We start from the raw sequence: 22,584 nt of genomic DNA, 5'->3' as shown, positions 1-22,584 counted from the left end.
CCTTCCTACGGTTTAAATGAATACCCTTAAAAACGTCGCTTTATTCGGCTGCCATTTGCTGCATTCTGTCATTTGTCTAATGTTATTGAATAAGTGTTTTATTATTTTTCGCAATATTTGTGCATTTAATTGTAAATATTATATAAGATATAGTTAGTTCAAGGATCCATTTAATAATTTATGATGCGTGAACAACGATTTGTAGCGTATTTTTGAAAATGTGGGTGATGTTTTTGGCTTATATTTTCTGGTTCTAATCGACTTTCTTTTCGGATTTATGTGAATTATCGTTGTTATAGACCAGTTTTCAGTGTGTTTTTAGTTTAATGATCGTCAGTGCATCTTTATTTCCACCGTCGGTCAGCGCAAACCTCTCGAATCTCGAAAACGACCTCTTACAATGACATCTGTCATGTCAGGCTAGATATTGCTGATTGTCGATTTAAACGAAGTTTTACGTCCTTATTGGCCTATAAATAGCATTCAAGAGAAAGCATTGAACCGAAAGAATATCAAAGAAATGATTTATGTCGATATAATTTTGGTAAAGTCATTCTGCCAATATGTTCGCATACCATAAACCGATTTTAGTTTGTACAAGAAAATAACTGTTAAAATACCACAGTAAATAATAACAAACTCTTTATTTGTGTATTTTAAATATATGTAAGCAGATTTTTTTTCTAAATATGAAGAAAAAAATACTACGCTAAAAATATATTTAAATTATAATGATTATCAACAAACCATAAGCTGCGTAGTAAATTTACTGGTACTAATTTTTCAAAACGTTTCGGTTAAATATGAGATTAATTTATCATTTATACAATTAAGAATTTTACAAAACATTTTTTTAACCCTTTGACTGATGAGTTTTTATGACTATTTCATTTGCAAAAAGGGTAGGTTTTTAAAAAAAATTTCAAATACATGATATGAAGATATGTTTGAAACGTAAGTAATAATACTGACATTGGGCGACAGAGTCCATTACAGTCCATACGCATAGAGCCACCCTGCCAGAATACATTCAAATAGCACATAAAATAATAGCTTATAATAATAAATAATACGGGAAAATTGCTTTGATTTCTTTATTGAGGTAAAGTGAAGAAGCCGGGCTGGGTTTCTTTGCGCATGTGCCTGTTTTTTTGCCTGTATGTGGTGCCGCCAATTCAAGCAAAGGGTTAAATGATGATCAGATTACAGAAAAGTTGTCCTCTGATCCCCAGTAGTTTTGTCATTAATTGGACAAATAATACACATAATACATACAGGTCATGTATGACTAGATGTATGGATGTGAAGGAGGCGAGGAGTGTATGTCAGGACAGAAGAGAAATAATAAAAACACAAATATTTCTCTTTCTGTTATAAAAAAATTCTATAATGTCTTTGTTTTTAAATGACATTTTAATTTTTGTTTTTTCAGAATGGATAATAGGGGCCAAATATTAATATCATTAAGTAGTAATAATATACCAGTTCACTGCCAGCTCTCTACGCGTTTTAGGAAATAATGAACTATATTGCATTATGTTTAATCTGAGCACGTCTGGAAATTTGGGGTGAGTCACTCAATCAATACTTCTACCACTGCAGACTTTATTAATAAGTTACACTTAGTGCCTCTAACTGGTTATTAGGTACCCTTCTGCAAACCTATTGAATGTGTGGTTTTTATTTTAATTTTATTTATTTTAATGTTCGAATGTGTAGCAAAATGATGGATAGTGGATTTTTAAATGGTGACGGAAAGAATGCAAGGCCGAGATAAGCATTATCAATAAAATTAAGAAAAGTGCGTTGAGATGGTTTGGGCATGTGAATCGAATGAGTGAAGAAAGAACAGTAAAACAAATTTATGAGGCAAATGTGGTTGTAATAGAAGCGCAGAAAGACTGAAGAGAACATAGCATGATCGAGTATTACAAATACATTGTGAAAATGAAATTTACAAGGTATATTTTACAAGAGTGTACCATAAACTATTTGAATATAATTGTGTTGTTTTTGGATTGTTGTGAAATAGATGAATATCATACTTTGCAGGTACAATGGCATCTCCCAATTGTCGGATGTCCGATGTACCCCTCAGTTTGAGGGCGGGGTGGAGCGCCCTCTCTCCTCCCCCGGGGGCAAGCTGCGAGCCTTCCTTCACAGCGAGGCCCAGGCCAAGGTCGGAGACAGAAGTGCCAAGACCCATCGGTCCCGCGGCGAGGACATCTACACCTTCCGAGAGTCGGACACCGTCAGCGTCTCCGGCAGGTCGCGAACTCTGGACCCGGTCCTCGTGAAGAAGTCGGAGCCGCAGCGATCCGCGATCAAGGTGAACGGGGCCGTGCGATCCGACGCCTTGCACAACGGCGATCACAAGTCGGACGGGAAGCTGCAACCGGCGAGGGTGACGGTGCGGCAGAATAAAGATTTGTTCGCCAACTATTCCGCCAGGGATCTCAAAAAGTTTCTGGATGACAAGCGCTCCACGGTCCAAGAGGACGCCAAACACAGTATTATTAGTAGTTTAAGCGGGAAGGGAGGGTTGTACCAGGACTGCAGGATGAACGAAGCGGTCGTGAAGAAGGAGGTGGTTTTCGCAGAAGAGACCCCGGCGCCACTATTCAGTACTCCGCCCAAGTTTACACCGAGTGTTCTTCCTAGGAAATTGCCTTCAGGTGGGATATTTGTATGTGAGATATAGTTAGCTTACAAGAAATTATGTCTTTAAAAAAAAAAAAAACAATGATATGCTTATCTATACTCTTATTTAGTTTTCATGAATTGATACACAGTATATAGTAGGTTCTAACTGATGTGTCGAGATGATGACCATCCTAACGCCGTCTGACAAATGGACTATTCTAAGGAATGGATTTAACAGTTAACAGTTAAAACCTAAAACCTTCTAAAAAATTACCTAATACCGTCTGACTCTTTCATTTATCGATATATTCCACTCAGATCCAAGAAACTATAGTGCAGGATTGGTCACCCTGCCTTCAGTTAAGTTGATACTTAAAAAAGATTTTAATAATGCCCTTTTCTATTAAAATAAACAGTTTTATTAAGTATCTCTGTTATTCAAAAAATATTTGAAGGTACCTTTTAACATTCAATAATTTATGTATTTTACTATGCATTTTTAATTTGTTAAATAAAGAAAACAGAACAAAACCAAAGTACATATTTAAAAGTTCTAATTTCTTTTATTCATAGATTAATTTAAAAAAATATATTCAAAATTTCTGTATAAAAAGTTATTTTTAATTTGGCAAAGAAAGAGCCACACAAATTTCCTAAAGAGCAACATATATGTCCCGCAAAAGACATTAAGTAATACCACGGTTTTATTATAACATAAGTTGCGACACGCCCGGAAGTGGAATATAGTGTAGTGATCCCCGCAGGCAAGCCGCCGCCGAGCGCGTCGCGGGGGCGCGCCGGGCGCGGGCCGGCGGTGCACGAGGCGCTGCAGAGGATACGGCCCGAGGCGGAGTGGGGCGCGCCGGGCAGCGCGCTGTTCTCCTGCGGGCCGCTGGAGGGCGCGGCGGGCGCCGGGGCGCTGCAGCCCTGGCTGGAGGCGCGCTCCGCCGAGGCGGGCCTGGCGCGCGCCGAGCGCCTGGCCGCGCGCCGCGCCGCGCTGCGCCGCCGCGCCACGCAGCTGCAGCACTTCTCCGCCAGCCAGGCGGGGGACTACTCCCTCCACCAGAGTGCCAAGGTAAAGAAGAATGCTCCGTAATAACAATTCGAGGCTCATCTGATACCAGTTTCGCAAATTCCACCTTCTAAAGCCATTAAAGCTCGCTATCGACTGGCTTGAGTCGTCCACTATAAACATAGCAATGCTATTTATTGTTTCGGCATTCGTTTTGTGGTAAGACATGATTAAGTTATGAATAAAACCTTACCACTATTATATTTGGAATTCCGGCTCATTTTATTTGGAAGGAGTTTGGCATTTAAACACCACGCCTGCCAGACGGGTTGTGAGTTTTCAAGATGGACCCCAAGAATTCTACGATGAAGACCTTGGGAGAATAAAAGTGTTGAAAGACCCCAAAAGAGATGGTCCGACGAGCTAGTTGCTGTTGGGGGTAAAAACTGCAAGCAGCAACCAACCAGAGGAAATGGAAAAAAGGGGAAGAGGCCTATATCCAGCAGTGGAGGTCAGAGGACTCATACTGAAAAAGAAGAAGAAGCATCATATTTTAACGACTAGTTTCAAATTCAGTTTATATTCAAACCCGTAGATGGAAGCATCTGTAGCTTCCGAAACTAGTCGTTAAAAATAAAAATTATACTTATGTGGTAAAAATCAACTGGGCTAGAGAAGTCGTCCAGAGCACTGGAGAATTGATGGTTTAGAGGTGAATGCGTGATTTAGCCCTTGAACACCAGTTAGGTTCGTTGGTTCAAAAGAAAATATCTGATTTTTTAATAAAATAAGCTAAAATAAAAATGTTAAATCCTTTAATTATTAAGTACCTAAATAAAAATATAAAAAAAGATCATTTTCATAAACCGAAATTTCCTTTTTTCTCTTATTTTCAAAATATCAAAATACACACCTTTGATCAGTTTTTATTAAACTATATTATAATTAAAAATCCATCATGTATAAATGTTATCAATACTGTAAATATATATTCTTAATTTTTAATTATTGTTTTACTTAGTAAATACCCATTAATTAAAAATGGATAGATTTTACCACAAAGTGACTTCCGAATCCATCAGTTTTATTTTTGCTGAATAAAATTGAATTGAAATGAATTATTTTGATTTTCTTTTTGTTCTTGGAGCTATGGATATAAACACTTACAAATTTAAATATTTTTTTAAAGAAACAACAATCAAGATGGAAATCAGATAATTTCCGAGTGGAAGGTCCTTTACTGGACGGAATATTGTCATCCCGAGGGAGCACCACCCTTCTCAGCGCAGCAGACCGGAAAAAGATCAGGTAAATATATTATAAGATAAGGTTTGATTATATACCTATATAAGATAAGGTTTGAATCGTGCTGCTGCCATTTCTGGGTGCTAGCCAACATTGCCGACCACTTTGCGGCATTCATACTACACTTATTTCACAACTGATGGCGACTCAACTAGCCATATTTCTAAATCTATTGCATTGAACCCACAACTGAAAGGGACCAAAGGCCATATACACATGTTTAAAAAATTGATGCAATATGGATGTTCAATAATGGGCAGAATGGTAAACGTTGCACAAGTGGACGCTCAGACTTCCATCTTCTTTCATATAAAACGATAGATGTTTCATCTCAAATTGAGGCGCCTTTAATATTGATAAATCATCCGTAGGGTGAATAATCCAGTGTCTGAATAAATAAATAATATTTTAGATTTATCCGTTTCTATATTACATTTAACCATTGTTAACTTTGTGGTACGGTAATATTACACTCTCCTTATCATTCATCGTTTTCTTTGTGTAATACCACTTTAAAAAATACTACTATATGACAACCGTTTTCAGAGTAATCATTCAATCATCATGTCTACATTTGACCTGATGATTTGTGGAGTGTTTTTTTTAAGTATTACACAAAGTGAATGATGAATGATAGGAGTGTTACAGATATATCCCACTGATTACAGTAATTATACATGTCCGCCCCCGTGGTGTAATGGTCATCGTGTTTAGCTACTGTGCAGAGGTCCCGGGTTCGATTCCCAGGGGTGGTGAAAGTAAAAATTTGTGATTTTACACTAAATATTTTTTGATGTTACCCTGAACTGGTCCATAAAGCGCAAGAGTGATCATCTTGCCTTCATGTAAGTAATGATCAAGATAACAATTCGTCAATTCGATGCAGTGCCCTATGCACCATTGGGTGCGGATAAGGGTTATAAATAAGTAAGTAAGTAAGTATAATTTTTTTTAATATAATTTATATTTGAAGTACTAACTTTGTGATCTTCCATTTTATAATTAAAATGTAACTTTGTTTTAAATCACCATGAATATATTTTTGTAACTTAATTATAATGTCTACCGGTTAGCTTCGAAACCGGTAGACATTATAATTAAGTTATAATAAAATATTTATGGTGATTTTAAAACAAAGTTACATTTGAATTAAAAGTAAGTAAGTAATTAATAAGTAAGTTGTGGTGTGAAAGCAGTGTAGAGTACAGGGTGTGTGTGTGTGCGCAGGACGGGCTGCAAGCTGGTGGGGGGCGCGGGGTGCTGCGCGCCGGGCTGCGGGGCCGCCAGCCTGGCGTGCGCGGCCTACTGCCTGGAGCACATCGCGGCCAGCCCGGACCAGCACCTGTTCTCGCGCTGCACTGCCAAGTTCAGCGACAACACGCAGTGCCGCCTGCCCGTGGTCAACGTCACCACCCACCTGCCGCTCTGCCCCGAGCACGCCTGGAAGCGGGTAACAACTCTCACTTCACTCATTTATTTATTTGTTTAAAACTTCTTCTCCGTCTTATTCCTCATTGCTGAGGGTTGTGACCCTTGCAGAAGCAATGACTCTTCTCCAGTTATCCCTTGACTGCGCTGCACGTAGCGCACCAACCACTGAGGTGCCTGCTGCTGCCTTAATTTGATCGCTTTGTCGTATGGGGGATCTTCTTCTCCCTCTCTTTCCCTCCAGGCTACCGATCACAACTAGTCGTTCCAGGCTATCGTCGTTGCCACGCGCAACGTGTCCAAAGAACTGGAGAATCCGTCGGGTATAGGTATTAGTCAGAGTCAAGCCATCCAAGCGTAGTTCCTGGCAATATTCCCGGCGATTTGTTTACAAGCAGATTCAAAATTTTACCTCATATGCTAATATTGCGCATTTATAATTTCATCTATTTCTAGGTATAAATATTTAACACATTCTTAAAACATCTTTCACATACATTTTTATGCTTTAAAAATAAATTGACTATCATACTCGAGGTCCCGGGATCGATGCCTAGGGGGGGTTAAAATAAATAAAAGTATTTTTTCACTCTAGTATTTATTTAACACATTGTTTGCGGGAAACGTTTCAAAGCATCATTTAGAGACCAGGAGACGCTTACGAGCATTCTTTTTGCTTACAGCATCTTGTAACATGTCCCGCCCATTGCCACTTGAGTCTTGGTACATGATATCCAGTATTTTGGTTCTGTTCCTGATTTCTTAGTTTATTCCTCAGGCTCAAACCAAGGATGAATCTTTCCATGGATCGTTGTGTGCATTTGAGCTTTTCTGCATTTCTTTTTGACAGACCCATGGTTTCTAGGTCTTCTTCTTCTTCTTCTTTTTGTAGATCTTAGGGATCTGTTTGTGCCTCCGCATGTCGCTCTTGGGATGTTGACTCCCAGCTGTCTTTCCATCTTTTCGGAGGTCTGCCTGGGGGTCTGCGTCCTTCAGGGTTGCCTTGGAGGGCGATACGTGGAAGTCTGTCTTCTGACATTCTGTTTATATGTTCATTCCAGTATCGCCTTCGTTGTCGTCCCCACCTCACGATATCCTCCGTCTTACACATACATGGTTTCTAGGTCATATGTATTAACTAGCAGTGTGCAGGATTCATACGTTTTTGTTTTAAGATAGGTCCAAACCTCTTTACTCTCTAGAATGTGTTTGAATTTGCAAAAGCCGCCCAACTCAGTCCTATTCTTCTTGGCAGTTCCGCTGTGTGGTTTTCCTTGACCATTGTGCATTGATTGTATCAAACTTCATTTATTGCGTTTGACCTTTCAGGACAATTACAACAAAATAAGTCAGGAGCTGAAGCCTAAGAAAGCGCCTCGCAAGAGACCCAAGCCGTCAGCCATGATCCGACCCCAGAAGAGAAACCGCAAAAAAAAGAAACCATCTCAACCCGAAGCGACCACCTCCCTCGCTCCGCCCCACCTCACCTCTCTGTCACACACGCAGGGTAACTAAATTTCGCACAGATTTATTATTAGGTCGGAAACAATAAAATGAGAGTTTTTTGTTTAGTGTGTGTTTAAGCTGCGTCTGGAAGAGGTGCATTTCAAAGTGTGCTCAATATTTTTGGTAAGAATTTTTAAAGGTGTAACGACTAATGTTACTGGAACACTTATAATGAGGAAGACGGAAACACGCAAATAAAGAGAATTATTTTATTCTCAATATTATTAATATTTAAAGCATTTACTTTGTGGTTAGTCATTTTTACTTATTTATTTTTTTACAAAAATGTTAATAAAATTAGTATATAACCACTCACCGAGATTTTTACGTCTACCGGTTTCGAGACGTACCCGTCTCTTCGTCAGGACAATCACTAACACAGCATGCAAACAATACTACCCTTCACCACCATAGCACCATTTACACACTCAAAACTACACAAAATGTCTAACACATGCGATTTTTGGTCGACCCTCGTTTAACCTCGGCTCGTAACGCATGTCTGTATTGAAAACTATAGTGCATGTTGGTCTTCGGGTCGACCAAAAATCGCATGTGTTAGACATTTTGTGTAGTTTTGAGTGTGTAAATGGTGCTATGGTGGTGAAGGGTAGTATTGTTTGCATGCTGTGTTAGTGATTGTCCTGACGAAGAGACGGGTACGTCTCGAAACCGGTAGACGTAAAAATCTCCGTGAGTGGTTATATACTAATTTTATTAACATTTTTGTAAAAAAATAAATAAGAGAATTATTTATTTATCAAAAATTATAAAACACTTATAAGGGCGAGATGAACAAAGCGACGCCAATAGAAAAAGAGCGAGCGCGACGTATATATGTTTGAATTTCAATCTTATCTGAGCACACAAATATTGGTCCTCCACCCCTTATATACGATTTTAAAAGAGTTGCATGTGGTGGGGACAATATTGTAATCAAAATAAAAGACGATGAACTGCGTCTCTTTGTTCTTCTCGCATACATTTGTGAATATAATTTTAATACACAAATTCTTACAAAAAATACACAAATTTGGAAGGGACAAAAGGTATCCTTATTTCTCATTTTGTAAAACATTTGCTCGTTTGTATTTAATTTAGAATTTTTTTCTCTTCGAAACCAGATGGAGACAAAAAGCGATTTACACTTACTTTTTTTATACAAATACAATCTAAGTCATAATGCAGACACATTGTTTGAATACATATAAGTCTATCAGCGTCTTATTTAATTGTTTGTTTGGTCAGGTTCAACATCGTCAGGCTGTGAAGAGAGTACAGAAGAAACAGCCATGGGACTCCCCGAAGAGTTCATTGGGGCCACCACTACACAACATATCGGTAAGGACACTTATCCTGTGCACCGCGCTCCAGCCTTTATGCTGACTGGTACTGAAATTGGAGAAGGCCTGTCAACAATGAGCTACAATCCTTCATTCTCAAAAAAATGGAGAGTGGAAAACTCTAATGGCTTGAACCCAGCAATTTTCTTTCTTTGTGTTTTCTTCTCCGTCTTATTCCTCATTGCTGAGGGTTGTGACACTTGAAGAAGCAATGACTCTTCTCCAGTTATCCCTTGACTGTGCTGCTTAGCGACCACTGAGGTGCCTGCTGCTGCCTTAATTTGATCGGTCCATCGTGTGGGGGATCTTCCTCTCCCTCTCTTTCCCTCCAGGCTACCGATCACAACTAGTCGTTCCAGGCTATTCTCCTCGTTGCCACGCGCAACGTGTCACGTGCCACGCGCAAGATTTGGGGATGTGTAATGGAGGGTTGACGATTGGTGTATGTTTGCAGTTGATGAAGAGGTTGTGGCGCAGGTGTTGGGCCTGCAGGAGGAGGAGGCGCCCGCTCCCTCGCAGGAAGCTCAGATAGACCTGTCCACTGTCTTCAATGACTTCTTTACTGGTAACTCTTCAGACTAAACTTCATAATATACTGTTGTCGTTATATTAATGTTATTGAGCTAATATATAACATGTGTCCCCTACTTTCAAAATCCGCCAAATCCATGTAAGTCGATTTTACAAAAAATGCTTAATTCTCCGGGTAACATTTATGTTTCAAAGATTTATCTTTAGATAAAATGTTATGAAATAGAATTTTCCTATTTCTTTTAGGATTTTTTTTTCAGTATTTAACAAAAAAATACGAGACACTTAATTTTTGACCTATCCCCTCTCTCTGATTGGCTGATATGGGTCAGAAGGCAAGTTTCATTAATATATAGCGGAATTTGAAATACAACACTGTTTTTAAGTATTTTTTAGCAGGGTTTTCAAGTATATAAATATTTTAAACGATAAAACCCACAATTGGCCTTCCAATAAAGTATTTATTTTAAAATCTTATAAAATTGGATCTGGTGGATTTTGAAAGGAGACACATATATGTTATTGATTTAATATATCATGTTGTTGAGCGGTTTTTTCATCAAACCTACCCCAATTTATACACTAATCGCAAGTAACTGCAAACCCAACTCCAATCGGTACAATGTTTTTTGGCATCTCTCGCTTTACCAAATGTAAGCACATAGAATGCTTATAAGCGTTTCTCGCTCTCTACCAACAGAAGAAAGATGTACACGCAAAAGATGAAAGAAAAAATTGAAAATGAAAACTATTTTACAATTTTCACAGTATTGACTCTTGATTATTTACCCATTGCTTCATTTTGTCTTTGGTCCATATTTTTGTTTGCCCTCTGACCTCCGCCGGCAACAAATTAAAAACGCTCGGAACTATGTATTGAAGGGTTCTCCCTCCATATTTTTTGTTCACTCTTGGGACCATCAACCCTTCGTTGCGGGTGAAGCGGGTATCATAGTTGTGTACTAGAGAATTTTATACTTTATACTAATTTCGATTAGGTAGATGATTTCGTGTATTTGAGTAGTATGTTTTCTAGGGATGGAAAGATTGATAAAGATATAGAAAGGAGAGTGAATGCTGGGAACAAAGTGAATGGTGCACTGAAATCAGTTATATTAAATAAAAACCTATCAGCGGAAGCTAAACTGGCAGTGCACAACGGGGTCCTGGTTCCAACTCTAATGTATGGAAGTGAAACATGGAGTTGGCAAAAGAAGGATGAAAGTAGACTGAATGCAGTCAAAATGCAATCTCTCAGAAGAATGTGCGACAAAACGATGTATGATAGATGTGCAAATAGTGAAATAAGGAAGGAATGTTATGTTGAGATATGCATTATCGATAAAATTAAGAAAGGTGTGTTGAGATGGTTTGGACATGTAGAACGAATGAGTGAGGAAAAAACGGTAAAACAAATTTACGAGGCGAGTGTAATTGGGAAAAGAAGCAGAGGAAGACCGAGAAAAACATGGCGCGATCGGGTATGCCAAATACTTGAAAGTGGTCAGGTTAGAAGTCGTAACAATCGGCGGGTATGTATGAGGAGATGCATGAATGTGGAAGAGGCGAAGAATGTTTGCAAAGACAGAGTGGTGTGGCGCTCTATTCTCTCTGCCTACCCCTGCGGAGAAGCGGCGTGATGGTTAGTTAGTTAGTATACTAATTTAAATGTCCGAATACAATTCTTTCCAGCCGAGCAGAACGAAGAATATATCCCAACCCGCGAGGAGACGGAAGAGTTGGAGCGCGCGCTGGAGGCCGTGAACCAGGACGTCAAGTCCCTGGAGAAGATGACGGCCACCTCGGGCTCCGCCCTCCTGCTGGACGCCCTGCTGGACGAGCGCACCCTCGCCGAGACGCTCGCCAGCCTGCCCGACGTCTTCAGCCCCTCGCCCAACTGCACCGCATGAGCGCCCCGCGCCAACGCATCGCGCGTCGCTGTCGGATTCTATCGTAACATATCACTGTCCGCAGAGTGCTCGCACGTATCCTCGTTCCATTGGACTAGACCAGCCACCTATCAAATAACCTATTTATCGTAACTGCAGACAGTTGGTAGAATTCCATATTGAATTGTTGGGTAATATACCCAAAATAAAACAAGGTTTGTGTTGGATTGAATTCTACGTTTTTTAAACATTCGTTTTGTCTTCTTAGGACATTTTCAAATACTCCTAAGAAGAGTGTTTGATAATGTCCTAAGAAGACGAAACGCGTCACGTATTAAGATATACATAAATAAATGTAGAATTCAATCCAACAAAAACCTTGTTTAATTTTGGATATATTACCCAACATATGAAATAACCGTCAAATTCTCTTAATTCTCTTCAATATTTCACCCGCGATTGGCAGCCAGTTTTTGACACTTTTTCCGCCTCCGTGGTGTAATGGTTAGCGTGTTTAGTCGCCATGTTCAAGGTCCCGGGTTCAATTCCCAGGGAGGGGTGAAAATAAATATTGGTGATTTTACACTCTAATATTTATTCAATATTATCCTGGACTGGTCCCTGAAGCCCAGGAGTGATCACGTTGCCCCCATGTAAAGTAACAATCAAGAAAACACAATACGATGCAATGCCCTTTGCACCATTGGCTGCGGATAAGGGTTAGAAGAACATTGTGACACTTTGGATAATATCCACCACGCGTTTGGCACATGTTTGACACACAGTGCTCCGCCAAAGATTCAAACCGCAGTTTTTCTGGACTGATTATAGAGATTGTGGTCATTTTTGACTTAAAACATAGCTCATTCTTCAAACTTTTGATATAATTTCGTTTAATTATTAAATTAGGATACGCTTGCACCGTATATTGTGATTGTAACTTGAACTTTTGTATTCGAGAGAGAGAGATGCGCGGTTTGTTTTAAAGTAGTTAAATTGTCCTTTTCAAAGCTTAAACAGATAATAATTTAAAATCAAAATTGTTTGTAACTTACTTACCTATTTATTATTCTATGGTTATTAGTAAAAAATCTATGGTTCTCAGAAAATAAGTGTTTGAAATCATTTATTAAAGATCTCATTATTGCGACTTATAGTGTAAATGACAACCGATTCAAAACGTGTTGTTCAGATTACACCACACCAAAACATAAACTATTTAACATATTTTTCACATCTAATTCCTATTTTGTCAACACAAGCCATATTGAATCGAAATATTAGTGCATATACACTTCATAATTTTTTTTTTAAATATCTGAAAACCGTAATACGGTTGCTCTTGTCAAATGGAACGAGGTATGTCGCAATGGTGTAGCCCCCTGAGTGCGGTCATGGCGCGCAACACGAGCAAACATGTCATCCAAGTGCGAGACGTAGACAACACCGAGTGAGGCTTGCGCGGATTCCTTACGACACCTGCTGATATGCGGAAACACATATTTTTCCTTTTCCCAATCGAGAAAGTGGCACGCCATCATTGATATTAGGTCTCTCGTAACTCCTATGTTGACAATAGTAAAAAAAATGCGGATTTGTTTTTCTTATTGCTCACCTTTTGATTTTGAGGCGTTTTGTTTAAAACAGCCCAAAACAATTTATTTACAGTTTGCCCGTATTACAATATCAAACTGGCGCTTGGAGTAACATCGAAATGGACATTGTTTTTTTTTTTATCGATGTATGTTTTTTTTTAAATTTTTTTTTTTACTATGGAGACTGTATGCTGAATGTATTCCGATTTCTGTTATCTAGAAGCTCAGCTCGCCTATCTCCGATCATATTCAAATTTAGGGTGACGCTCATGGCTTCTATCTTCTGTGCGTGTCATGTCAGGTCCCCTGACGTCAACTACTTGAGAGTAATTCTCCTTGTCTCGGGCAGCTCTAAACGGGGCCTCGACAGTCCTGATCTCTGCCCAATCTCATATTCCAGAGCCAGGAGATCTGTGAAAATTATTAATTAAATAAACATGTGCAAATTATTTTATTTAGTGCCATTTTGACTGCAGTAAAGTATTGTAAATGTACTGTACTAAAGTAAATTTTTGTAAACTGAAAGTTACATAACTTTGAAATAAAACCCCTCTGTCCAAAAGCTCCAGCATTAAGTCGTTAAGATTAAAAGCCGCAATCTTTATTAATTAATGTAATTTGTTCTTGTGTCATTTTAAAAAATGTGTTTTCCAAAATGTCGGTAAATATTGAGAGTTGAAAGGAATCCGCCGCCGTAGTGTAGCTACCTGTAAAATAAGGAATCCGCAGGAGGAAAAAGGATGTTTTCGCCGTATTATACCCTCGGAATGAGAGATATCCCTAAAAACTATTTAGTACAAAATTAAAGTTGAGTCGTTTTGAATTGTAGTAGCTGTCGTAATTGGTCAAGTTGTTGATAGCCTAATTGGTCTCTCGCTGTAAGGAATTCGATGTTACTAGTTGTTTTAGGGTTAGAAATTGAAAAAGTAAGTAAGCGAGATAGGTCTCGATAACGATGTATAGCTTGGAAACGGGAAAAGGCAATGATTCAAGTCACAAATGTAATGTTTAGGTGTTTCGGTTTACGCTAGCTGTAATCTTGATTTCCTTTAGTTGGTCTACAATAGCAATCTACCTTTCCTATTAGTTCTTAATTTGAGCGAGGAGAGAAATTAATAATGTGATTTTTTTTAAAACGTTTATTCTGATTTTATATTTAACTTATTAACTACTCTTCCGCGATATGATAAATTATTTTTTTTGTACTTTTGCAACTGATCGCCTTAATTTTTGCTTTTATTATATTAATATAGGTAACGTTTTCCAGACCAAGTTTATTATGTTTCAGTAACGATTATGATTTCGCCGAATAGCGTACGCGAATGCATTTTTAAAACTCTCGTATCGTTGCAAAGTCATTTATTAATCGATAAGACAAAAAAGTGTATGTGTTAGGGGAATTAAAAATAACTGCAGCAATAGTACTTGTGCGTGATGATTTTAAGTGTATAGTAATGAATTTCTCGTTGAATCAGAAGATATGTTCAGAAAACTAATAATTTGATAACTTTCGGAAAATGATAATTGATTATAAGAAGTCATCAATCACACGGCAATTCTCGGTTATTTTAATTTTTTATAGAATTAAAATATCATCGAAATAAAAAATTCTAATTTCTAAAATAATCGGTCCTTTTGTGACCTATTTTTTTATTATTTGTAATTCTACTTTGACCAATTGTCCAATAAAATCTATCATCATGAGGTAAAAGAAGATTGTATCAAAACACTTGATGGACCTTTTTGGTAATTAAAATTAAGATAAATATTCCAATAATACAGAGTACAGACAGATATACTATAGGTTGATTTGATCAATTTGCAAAAAAAAACATATTGGTAAAATGATAACTAAATCAATTGCCGTGAATTCTTGACCTCTCGTAATTAAGAGTGAATGTATTAATTTTGTCGCGAAAAAAGCTTTAATTCCGATCGTTGAGTGGTTTTCTATTATTGAGACTAGGTTATTCTAATGGTAATTTAAATAAACAAAATTTAAAGTGAGATACGCTTAGTTTCTAGTTAGGTACCATTTTAAAATTGAATATTTTTAAAATCGTATGTAGTTTATTTCGCCGCATTTCTGTATATGTATTAATTAACTGATTTTTTTTAAAATTCTTATAGGAACACAAAATTCAGTCTTAAAATTAGTATTTTTCCATTATGAATTAAAAATGAAAATATTTTGCTTGCAATGTTGTGTTTAAAAAGAATGTTATTATAAAAATCTGACGTTAAAAAAAACGTAATATGAGTCCTAAACACCACATTAATGTGTCTTAAATATGTATATCCAGTACCTACCTCAGAAATAATTAAGTCTTGCCAGCTTAAAATGTAATTTTGTCTATGGCAACCCGGTCCTCAAACATTGTTTGAATTCAGAACGGAACAGTTGAATGTCCAACTGTCGTTTATTATTCAAGTTTTTTTTCATTCTTGCGATGTGCATTTAGATATGAAATATTCATTCATTGAAAAATGTTCCGCCTGCAGAAGGTTGTCATTTTGTCAATGGCGGATGTTAAAAAATCACGAGGGAATTTGTGATGCCATAAATTAGCACATAATTAAAACATCCTCTTTTAAATTTTGGTTTCTTGACCACCACAAATGACAAAAACATTGAATAAAAACGGACTTTGTCCCATACAATGGCGTTTGAAGCAAAATGTTTTGCAACCAACACAATAATACACTTTAGCAGACAAAAAAATGTTCTTATATAGGTGAAATAATATAGGGTGAGCTAGGGTCAAGTGAATGATCAAAATATAGCGCCATATTGATTTATTTTTTAAATTTTTGAGTACGGTTTAATTTTTTGTAAAATACTGATACATTTGTTGTATTTCAAAAAGCTAGCAGAAAAACTTTAATATCTTTTATATGTTAAATATTTCATGGACGAATCATCTTGAAATTTGCAATATATATATGGCTACTTGGCCACCTAGATCCCAGGATTATACACCATCAGACTTTTCGTGGTGGTTTTTCGAGACGATGAGATGAGCCAGAACTTGTACCAGTGTTAGAGGTGGTAATTCACTGTGATATAATTTCACATTCAAACAAAACTAATTGCAATTTTAAAGGTTTGTTTTAGTTACTGCGTTATTCAACAAAAAAATAATTCATTTGATTGTGGTTCACCCTATAGTTGACAGCCGCAAATGTAGGAATGTTTGCGAAAACTGTTTAATTTACAACGACATTCAGATGTTTACAGTGTTTTTTATAGGTCACTATGCTGTGTATCTTAGGTCTTTGCACCATCTCGGCAACATGAGCTATAAAACACGGCGTAACAACTCAAAAAATAACTATAAACAGTCCTCTATTGAATTATTCCAGTGATCTTTATTTACTTCTCACGATTCTCTCCAACTAACTGTAAAATATCAATATTATTTATGAAGTTTAGTGTATGTTAATTTTAATAATTATCGTAAAATGTTAAGACATTTTTAGGTTATCGAGCGTTACACGAAAACCGGCATGGTAGTCGTGTTTTCGCGACACTACATTGCGGGATATAAAAAATTTCAACTGTCCGTTTTACGGCATAGAGAAGACTAAAGACTATTATTATCATAGTGGTTCAAAACAAAGTACATAATAACGATTATTATAATTAATTCAGTATGCTTCAAACTTAGATTATACGAAAGACTGTTTCTCAATTAAAAATTGGGAATGTTTTTTTTTTTGTTTGTTTGAGAGAAAAAATACATTGTTCCAATAGTTTATTATTTCAATTATTAATCATATTTCGTTTCTAGCCAATTTAAGAAGGTGTACTTTATAAGAGAGTTTACTTTATAAATACTGCATTATCTAGCACTGCATTCAGAGCTTTACTTCATGATAATGAGGTTTGCTGATAATGCTGCTAGATGTTTACTGAAATCAAACTATGCCTCGATGTCAATAAATACAGTTATTCTTTTATTCACTTGCTAACAAAAACAAAAATGATCTTTTCTATTATAATATAACTTGTAGTCTATGATGAAATCCATAGAAATCGTCGGTAATAAAGATGAGGATTTCATATAAATACGAGTGAAATTTTTAAAAAATCATGGTATTTTCATGCAACCTATCATGATGATTTCTATGGATTTTTATCTGACACATTTTTATGTTATTTACGATCACATATTAGATCTCTCGAGTAATGTAGTAAAAATATATATTGATATATAGAAATGCAGTACAATTTGATTAGTATCTTTTTTTTAAAAAATCTATCAGTAGATTTATTTAAAACATTAGTAACTCTTGTTTAAATTGATACAGTGTCATTATTGTGATAAAGTTCATGAGCCGATAAGCAATTATTATTTGTTTAAATGCGACAGCAATTTTTTGCAGTTTTTACACGCCCTCTTAAATTGGCTGAAGTATAGGGTTGTATTATTTAAAAGGTTACATACTAGATATGATTTAGTGTATGAATTAAAAAAAGTAAACAGTCTTTGAAGAATATGCAACATTTTGTTTAAATGTTTCGAAATCACCATTTTCTACTGCTAAAATACGGGTATAATGAAATATTCTAAATATTTAACATTTGATATGAATTTCTTTTGTATTGAAGCACAATTTACTAAAAAAAATGTATTGTTAAACACCGTAACATAAGTGTTGTTACATCTATCTTAAGTGGTATTTTATTTTTTCAATAAAAGTTTACAGGAATTTTGTTATCAATATAACAAACCATTTTCACCATTTCCAGACACATTTAAAAACCGTATTCGCACTCCTAATTTTAAACTATGACAAATCAAAATTTTGTGTTAAAGATATACATAGATATACATTAGATACTAGTTTACTGTAATTTAACACAACTATGGTTTTAGTTCTCAACTATGGTTTTAGTTCTCAACTATGGTTTTAGTTCTCAACCATGGTTTTAGTTCTCAACTATGGTTTTAGTTATCAACCATGGTTTTAGTTCTCAACTATGGTTTTAGTTCTCAACTATGGTTTTAGTTCTCAACCATGGTTTTAGTTCTCAACCATGGTTTTAGTTCTCAACTATGGTTCAAACAGCGTACATGAAAAATCTTACATCTGAAATGAGAGGAATTCAGCTACTAAATGAAATATGTAGCATGTTTTGGTTATTATAAATGATTATGATTTTTTTAAATTATCAACATTAGTGTGAGTTAGTGATTGTACATATCTTTCATTGAAAACAAAACTAAAAACTCTCCCAATTATGGTACTTTATTAAAGGAAATATTCTATGCACCATAGTTTCCATGCTTCATAACACAACTATGGTCCAAAGATTATGATGAAAATTTAAATACACAAAATACATATGGAATAATTGAAGTCTTTCTTATTAATTTTTTAAGATCTTTCGATATAATTTGTAGTATGTATTGGAAAAAAAATCTTTTGAAAAGCTTTATTTCAGATACTGAAGCAAAAAGAAACAAAAACAATATATTTTTTACCATGGTTCTGTAAAATTAATGCCGTTTACACAGTTTTGTTGAGACTTTTTATACATTGACTGCACCTGGTTTTATGTGACTATTTGAGCCTCGCCAGCCATTTTTCAGATAATAATAATAATAATAAAACCCTTATCCACACCCCAATGGTGCATAGGGCACAGCGTCATATAAACGCAGTGTTATCTTGATCATTTACACATGAAGGATAGGTGATCAGCCCTCCGCTTCAGGTACCAGTCCAGGGTAATATTGAATAAATATGACAGTGAAAAATTCACTAATGTTTATTTCACCCCCCTTGGGAATCGAACCCGGGACCTCCAGAACGGTAGCCGAGCGTGCTGACCATTACACTAGGGAGGCGGACAATATTTATTCAGATAAACAATATTTAAACTTTAAAAATAAATCTTTCTTCAATTCTTGCCTTTAAATGAAATCTACATTAATATTTGTTTATGTGTTGAGTACATGTGTTCTTTTTATAAATTTGTCATAGTCTAAAACTAGGAGTGTGACATACACTGTTTCAGACCAGTTTGTAATAACATTTTGAGTGTGTCCAAATACTTGTTTACATAATCTGAATTATCTCCAATTACAGGAGTTATTTTCATATTATTTTTGTAATAGTTATTTAGTATGTTTGAAATATTAGGAAAAAATCATAATATCTTATTTCCAAAAACTAATTTTTTATATTTTAAAATGAATATTTACTTAATCCATATTTGCTCCCTATGTGGAGCATATAGAGTCTACAAACTGGCTCCGAGCTCTTCTGTCAGCTGCCAGCTCCTTTGCATCCTCCCAGGTCAGGTCCGCGTCCCGAATTTAATGCGAAATCCGAATTGTCAGCAGTCAGCGGGAACCTGATGCCTTGTAAAAGACGAAAGCTTGACGGCAGCTCAAGAGGCATGCGGAGTGCATGCCCTAGCTTATTGAATTTTCTTGTCTTCAGTTGCAACCATGTTCTTTATGAAATGAATATTTTATAAAATATTTATCTTTTGTATCAAATGAGTTTAAGTATCAGGTCTGCCTCAAGTGAATAATATTGAGAAAACAGAGTAAACAATTTTCATTTTCAAAATCCATATTTCATTAAAATAAGTTCATACATCTTTACAACATTTGTTTACTCCGTTTTCTCAGTACCATTCGGTCGAGGCAGACCTGATATTTAACCTAATTTAATGCGAGATTTTTAAGGATTTATTTAAATGAAATATGGATGTAAAATTGAATTTTCGATTGATAATTCGCTATCCTTTATTTTACAAACTGGTTCTGAAACATGGTACAGCAGAACTGCAATTATCCGAACTATGTAAATACCCAGAGTTCCATATTCTTCTTCATTTATGTTAGTATGTAAAAAAAAGCGAAGAGAACACAGATTTGTGAACAAGCATTTAGACGCTCGAAATGTTGTGAATAATAAAAGCTGACGGATCCGGGGAATACCCAGACTTCCATATTCTTTTTCATCTATATTGAGATGTCAAAAATCCGAATGGGTCCGTTCACAATTGATTCGGATAATTGAGTTCTACTCTTGTTTGGCAAAATAAAAATAATGTGACTTTAAATAAGGTATTGATTTTATCTCTTCAAAGACATTGGTTTTGTCTAGGTTATAATAAAAAAACAGAATACGCTTGCTTAGTTACATAACTCTAATAAGTAATATTGTGTGTTAGCGTGTAAGTTTACAATAAATTAATACTTTTTTCGCACTGACACTACAGAATTTTTCCTGTGATGACGATGGGTACGGAGAGTAGCATGCATGTCTATTTTTAAGTTGTATTTTAGTGTTAACGTCTAATATTATTTAATCGAGATTGTCGCATTGTTTCAAATTATTACTAAATATTTATTTATCATATTATAAAACACGTTTAGCATAAAAAATCTTATTCCATTGGACTGTATTCGCAACGCCTTCCGGTTGTGTTTGCGTTTGACACCTTTTACATATCGCTCACTCCTTTCAACAATGTCATATATCAAAAATTCAGTTGTGCATGTTTTCGGAATGCCCTGAAAATGTACTATATCCCAGCAAAAGCGGTATATTTTCAACTAAATATTTACCCGCTACAGGGCAGAAAGTGTTGTTTTTGCATTTTGAAGAAAAGGTATTATTTGATTATTATTTTAAATTAACCTTCAGGTTTTACCTAAATAGATCTGCTGCATAATAAAAAGTTCAATAAGTGGCTTGATATTTATTTTTAATACATTTTATCATATTCTTTAACTTTAAAAACAATCTGAAAAATCAAGTTTTTTGATGTATGACGTTGTTGAAAGGAGTGAGCGATGTAGGTGTTGCTTGTATGGACAAATATTATGATAATTGATGATATATTCATATTTTCTCCTACCAACATCTTGGTCGCAGTTGCAAGGGACGTCTTCAAGGTATATCTGAAGATGACCCCTGTAAAAGTGGCAAAAGTGTTGGTCAATAACGGAACAACCCAAGAATGTTATAGTGATATCGCAGAGTTTTTATTGGCACCTGAAGAACAGAGGTGATCACTTCTTCTCATTTAACAATCAAGATAACACTACTTATTTACGATGCAGTGCCCTAAGCACCATCGGGCGGGGATGAGGGTTAGAAGAAGTTGGAGTAATTGCCCCGTGATATCTTATTTATATCAATAGACAGAATCATTATACTGCATGTCACTGCACCATGCTAATTATTGTGTTTGTGTCTAATTTCTATGGTTTATCATTTACATAGTAATAATTTGATACAATCGATAATTAATAATAAATTTATCTCATTCATGAATAACAAGCTTTACTGATTATCGGTTTTACGGTATTATGTTCTCGGTATGTTTCTAATACTTCATATGTGTATATGTGTGTGTGTGTGTGTGTTTGTGTATTCTCTGGAATCCGACAACAATAAAGAATTGTTTACTGTGTTTACTAAGGACTTCACTCGTATGATCAAATTGTATTAGACAATATATATATATTTTTACAATTGATAATTTTTTTATGTATTAATTTTAAATCAAACACAGATTTTTTGAGTCTAATGAGTTGTATTTTATTAACAAAAACACATAAAAAATTATATTGTGACAATTGTTTCGCCTTGTTAGGGCATTATCAAACGAATGTCGTTTCGATACATTCGTTTGATAATGCCCTAACAAGGCGAAACAATTGTCACAATATAATTTTTTATGTGTTTTTGTTACTAAAATACAACTTAGTAGACTCAAAAAATCTGTGTTTGATTTAAAATTAATACATAAATTAAAATGGAGTTCTACAAATTAAACGCCAAATCAATAAATAGATAATTTTTTATTTATTTATCAATTTAAGTACGGATATTCGTTTGATACAGTGTTGTAGGAACAGTTCTAGATTTAAAATATTAAACACCTGTCCGGGAATTACTTTGTAAAGATACACACGAACTTAACTATATTGTAACTTTAGATTTATTTTCAACGACTTTGGCATTTTGAAACCGGGGGTCGGTCAGTATTCTCAGGAAGTTGATGGTGCACATAAAATAACAAATATATATTTACTGACTATTTACTCACTGAATTTACTGACTATTTACTTACTGAATTTACTGACTAGAGGTAAACTTGAATTTATCTATAATATGTACTCAAAATATTATCCTTTGTACAGAATCGTCACCTTGTTCTGGCTATGTCAGTTTCACGTTTTACAATTTATCAAAAACAGCAAAAATGTTGCCTGTAAAGTCAAGCACCTATCGAGGCGACACCTTTGTGATGTTTTTTTTTTTTGTAAAACAGAGTTCAATTTGTCAGACTTTTTCCA

The 22,584-nt window shown here is 35.7% G+C and overlaps 1 protein-coding gene across 1 annotated transcript; it reads left to right on the top strand.

The window, feature by feature from the left end:
* Window positions 1–28: 28 nt before the first annotated feature.
* Window positions 29–21,837, top strand: l(3)L1231 (zf-C3Hc3H domain-containing lethal (3) L1231). Its single transcript, XM_088257760.1, has 10 exons — window positions 29–220; window positions 1,433–1,568; window positions 2,053–2,675; window positions 3,408–3,718; window positions 4,845–4,963; window positions 6,188–6,410; window positions 7,718–7,895; window positions 9,143–9,235; window positions 9,692–9,802; window positions 11,461–21,837. The coding sequence occupies exons 2-10, from the start codon at window positions 1,537–1,539 to the stop codon at window positions 11,676–11,678; spliced, it is 1,908 nt and encodes a 635-aa protein (XP_088113886.1). The 5' UTR covers window positions 29–220; window positions 1,433–1,536; the 3' UTR covers window positions 11,679–21,837.
* Window positions 21,838–22,584: the final 747 nt, after the last annotated feature.

Source organism: Brachycentrus maculatus, unplaced genomic scaffold, assembly GCF_059751285.1.
Source record: "Brachycentrus maculatus isolate JH-2025_06_01 unplaced genomic scaffold, ASM5975128v1 h1tg000087l, whole genome shotgun sequence".
NCBI classification, from domain to species: domain Eukaryota; kingdom Metazoa; phylum Arthropoda; class Insecta; order Trichoptera; family Brachycentridae; genus Brachycentrus; species Brachycentrus maculatus.
Note: the sequence above shows the minus strand (reverse complement) of the source record. Positions and strands in the feature narration are given on the sequence as shown.